The 4,839-nt window shown below is 49.3% G+C and overlaps 1 protein-coding gene across 1 annotated transcript; it reads right to left on the bottom strand.

Moving 5' to 3' along the window:
• Positions 1–1,043: 1,043 nt before the first annotated feature.
• LOC138350149 (sodium/potassium/calcium exchanger 1-like) lies at positions 1,044–4,202 on the bottom strand. The gene is made up of 2 exons (XM_069300469.1): positions 4,101–4,202; positions 1,044–1,400 (listed from the first exon to the last, which is right to left on the bottom strand). Exons 1-2 carry the CDS (start codon positions 4,200–4,202, stop codon positions 1,044–1,046), a joined length of 459 nt encoding a protein of 152 aa, XP_069156570.1.
• Between the last annotated feature and the right edge of the window lie 637 nt (positions 4,203–4,839).

The raw sequence follows: 4,839 nt of genomic DNA on the forward strand, positions 1-4,839 counted from the left end.
CGGTCTTTAAGGCCGCAGATAGAAGTTAACAGAGAATTGCAAGGCCATGGAATATGCCAACAAACTACAGGAAAGTAAATCATAATAAAGAGGGTGAATATCCTGCACTCCCTTCTCCTCTCTCTCTCCTTTCATTCTCGCTCTTTTCCATCCTTTCTCCCAACCACTTGGGCTGGACGGTAGAAGCGACTGTCTCGCTTCTGAAAACTGTACTCCAAAATGTTAACCACTGCCCCCCCCCCCCCTCCCTGTACTCACATTTCTTTGCTTGCTGTCATTTTTCTTCCCTATATTATCCACATTTCTTCTTTGCCCTCTTTCTCCATAACGTCTATTTTTTTCCCCTTTCCCCAATACCTGTTTTTTACCTTGTTTCTTATGTGTCTTAGTTCCTCTGTCTCTTTCTCTCCATCTCTCCCATATATATTTTAGATCCCATCTCTTTCTTCCCTACCCTCCCTCTCTAGATCCCTCCCTCTCCCTCTCCCTCTCCCTCTCCCTCTCTCTCTCTCTCTCTCTCTCTCTCTCTCTCTCTCTCTCTCTCTCTCTCTCTCTCTCTCTCTCTCTCTCTCTCTCTCTCTCTCTCTCTCTCTCTCTCTTTCTCTCTCTCTCCTCCTTCTCACTCTCCTCCTTCATCGTAGCATCTATTTTCTCCCTTCCGCTTGGTTTTCCACCCTTGCTGTTCTCTCCCCTGGGTGGCCACGCCCCTCTTCTCTTCTTTTCCCTTCCCTTGTTCCCTTCTTGTGATCAACTTGGCCCTCTCTTCTTGTTTATCTTCGTTTGGTTCCCATTCCTCTCTTTTTTTCCTTCGCTTGCCATTTGTTCCTATATTCTGTTACTGTTTTGGCCTCTTTCTCCACTCCCCTTCCCCTTAGTCCTCCAGTTCCACCAGTCCCCTTCAGTCTCCCAGTCCCCTTCAGTCTCCCAGTCCCCTTCAGTCTCCCAGTCCCCTTCAGTCTCCCAGTCCCCTTCAGTCTCCCAGTCCCCTTCAGTCTCCCAGTCCTCCTTCAGTCTCCCAGTCCTCTTCAGTCTCCCAGTCCTCTTCAGTCACCCAGTCCTCCTTCAGTCTCCCAGTCCTCTTCAGTCTCCCAGTCCCCCTCAGTCTCCCAGTCCCCTTCAGTCTCCCAGTCCCCTTCAGTCTCCCAGTTCCCTTCAGTCTCCCAGTACTCTTCAGTCTCCCAGTCCCCCTCAGTCTCCCAGTCCCCTTCAGTCTCCCAGTCCCCTTCAGTCTCCCAGTCCCCTTCAGTCTCCCAGTCCTCTTCAGTCTCCCAGTTCCCTTCAGTCTCCCAGTACTCTTCAGTCTCCCAGTCCCCTTCAGTCTCCCAGTCCCCTTCAGTCTCCCAGTCCTCTTCAGTCTCCCAGTCCTCTTCAGTCTCCCAGTCCCCTTCAGTCTCCCAGTCCTCTTAAGTCTCCCAGTCCCCTTCAGTCTCCCAGTCCCCCTCAGTCTCCCAGTCCCCTTCAGTCTCCCAGTCCCCCTCAGTCTCCCAGTCCCCCTCAGTCTCCCAGTCCCCTTCAGTCTCCTAGTCCCCTTCAGTCTCCCAGTCCCCCTCAGTCTCCCAGTCCCCCTCAGTCTCCCAGTCCCCTTCAGTCTCCCAGTCCCCCTCAGTCTCCCAGTCCCCCTCAGTCTCCCAGTCCCCTTCAGTCTCCCAGTCCCCTTCAGTCTCCCAGTTCCCTTCAGTCTCCCAGTACTCTTCAGTCTCCCAGTCCCCCTCAGTCTCCCAGTCCCCTTCAGTCTCCCAGTCCTCTTCAGTCTCCTAGTCCCCTTCAGTCTCCCAGTCCCCTTCAGTCTCCCAGTCCCCCTCAGTCTCCCAGTCCCCTTCAGTCTCCCAGTCCCCTTCAGTCTCCCAGTCCTCCTTCAGTCTCCCAGTCCCCTTCAGTCTCCCAGTCCTCCTTCAGTCTCCCAGTCCTCTTCAGTCTCCCAGTCCCCTTCAGTCTCCCAGTCCCCCTCAGTCTCCCAGTCCCCCTCAGTCTCCCAGTCCCCTTCAGTCTCCCAGTCCCCTTCAGTCTCCCAGTCCCCTTCAGTCTCCCAGTCCTCCTTCAGTCTCCCTGTCCCCTTCAGTCTCCCAGTCCTCCTTCAGTCTCCTTCAGTCTCCCTCACTCGACTGTAGTTTTCTTCCCTTATCTCCCTGACCTTTGTAAATCTGTTACCTCTTCCCTTCCTCCCTTCCCTTCTCCTTTCTCCTCTTTCATTTGTCTCCCTTTTCTGCCTTTTTACTCCTTAATCCACCTTTTTCCTTCTATCCTCCATTTTCCTCCATTCCTATCCTCTTTCTCTTAGGTTTTCCTTTTATTATTTTTTTTACCATTTCACTTTCAGCCGCTTCTATCGTCTTGGTCCATTGCCTACTTTCTAATTCTCTTTCTTGCCCCCTTCCTCCTCCCTTCCGAGCCCCTTCATCCCCCCCCCCCATCCCCCCCTCAGGAAGGGAACGTCTGGGAGAATATGGTAACAAGATTAGCAGCATCTTTGAGGCGGCCCGTCACACCACTGGTAAGGAAAGGGAAGGGAAGGAAAGGGTGTAGGGAAGGGAGAGAAGGGCTGGTAGGGAGGGGAGGAAGGGAAGAATATAGGGGGATAAGAACGAGAGGATTGATTGATGAAGAATAGGCCACATGGCACGGGCATGAATGGACCCAACGTGAGGACGAGATGAGGAGATACAAGCGGGATTTGAAGAGTGTCAGGGAAAAGGGGCGGTGACAGAGAGCGGGTGACAGATATAGTGATGGGAGGGTTACGGTACAATGATGGGAGGGGGTGACAAATACAATGATGGAAGGGTTACGGTATAATGATGGGAGGGTTACGGTATAATGATGGGAGGGTTATAGATACAATATGGAAAAGTGCCAGAAACGATGGGTCGCATTCGTGAGTCGGATAAATTTTCGAATGTATTCGAAAAAATACATATATAAATAAAAATACACATGTCAAATAGCCAAATATACACTTTTTACAGAACTTTTAACCTGCGTACTAAAAGCTGAGCATATGGTCTTCCTTGTGTGTCATAACTATCTCCGTGACTTTGATCTGTACTACAGTATACTGTAATTTACTGTACTGCTACACTGTAGTACTACACTGCTACACTATTGTACTGTAGTACTACGTAAAAGGCTCTCTCTCACTCACGTCCCTCGAAATCAGTTTCTATAACACGATAGAACGTATCCAAATGAGCGCAGGAATCCAACTAACTATGACTACTTGCAGAAGTCATAGTATTGGTAATAGTAATTGCTTCCATATGACTTGTATTACTTCCTAAGAGGTTGACGAGAGAGAGAGAGAGAGAGAGAGAGAGAGAGAGAGAGAGAGAGAGAGAGAGAGAGAGAGAGAGAGAGAGAGAGAGAGAGAGAATTTTGTCTCCCTCACCCGGTCTTATCTGTCCAGGGCAAGTCCAGAGGCAAGTCCAGAGGCAAGTCCAGAGGAAAGTCCGTCGTGTTGTCAGCAGTCAACTTCGACACCCCATTGAAGGCTCTTTTGTTATATTTCCCCGTGTGTTCTTCCCCAAGGACTGGACAGAGACCGGGCCGCGGGGACGTTGATCCTCGGAACCAAACGAAAGGTAACCGCAAGGTGAGGTATAACCCTCTACCTCTCCCTACCCCTCTCTCCCTCTTCTCCTCACTTACACCTTTTCCCTGTTCTTGTAACCACTCTCACAATATATTTCCTTTCTCTACTGAATCTTCAATGCTCTTCGTCTATTAGTATTTTTCTGTTTTTTTTTCTTTTCCCTGACACCTCTGCCTTCCCTCTTGTCTCCCCTTCCCCTCACAGATACTGTATCGGCTGTCATTGTAGTTTCCCGCCTCCATTACTTCGCTGGTTTTAAGGCTGACTGGTGAAATTTGTCTGAGTCCCAACTGTGTTGTATCCTTCGGGGGCGCTGGTGAGAGCAGGTACTGGGAGTGTGCTCAGGTGAGAGGACATGATGGTCTTCTCTCTCTGTCTCTGTCTCTCTCTGTCTCTCTCTCTCGCTCTCTCTCTCTCTCTCTCTCTCTCTCTCTCTCTCTCTCTCTCTCTCTCTCTCTCTCTCTCTCTCTCTCTCTCTCTCTCTCTCTCTCTCTCTCTCTCTCTCTGCTCTTACCCTCCCACACCCCGTCACATCTACCTCTTCCATATATCGCTCTAGCAATATATCACATCGAGCTGTTAAGCTCGATCCTCCAGGCACAAACCGCAAATACATATAGTAAATACATATCCCCAGGGGATACCCCGCAACAGCTGACTAACTCCCAGGTACCTATTTGCTCTTGGGAGAAAATAAAAGAAAAATCAGGTAAAAATCATCAGGTAAAATAAAATCTCATTTGTTTCTATCTCGGTTAGGAATCGAACCCGGGACCTTTGGACTATGACTCCTGAGAGCAGCCTGCTTGTGTGTGTGTGTGTGTGTGTGTGTATGTGTGTGTGTGTGTGTGTGTGTGTGTGTGTGTGTGTGTGTGTGTGTGTGTGTGTGTGTGTGTGTGTGTGTGTGTGTGGTGTGTGTGTCGCCTGGTTATTTATTGAAATAACTTTCATTCAGTTTCTGATCATATTCCATTTTTCAAGCTGATTACTGAATTTATCCCAATAAGCAGCTTAAAAGGATAACACGACGATAACCAGGAGGAATGCAAGACATCACGGTAAACGACCAGGAGATGGAAAGACGGCTCTGGCCCCATTACCCGACCATATAAAGCAACTTGGTGAGAGTGTGTAGTGAGTATGCAGTGAGTGTGTGGGCGTGTGTAGTGTGAAAAAAGCGTGTGAATGGTTTTTTTTTTTTTTTTTGCGTTTCCTGGGCGCGAGTGTTCATGTAAATATTACATATTCCCATT

The sequence above is a fragment of the Procambarus clarkii genome, chromosome 44 (assembly GCF_040958095.1).
Source record: "Procambarus clarkii isolate CNS0578487 chromosome 44, FALCON_Pclarkii_2.0, whole genome shotgun sequence".
In the NCBI taxonomy this organism is placed as follows: domain Eukaryota; kingdom Metazoa; phylum Arthropoda; class Malacostraca; order Decapoda; family Cambaridae; genus Procambarus; species Procambarus clarkii.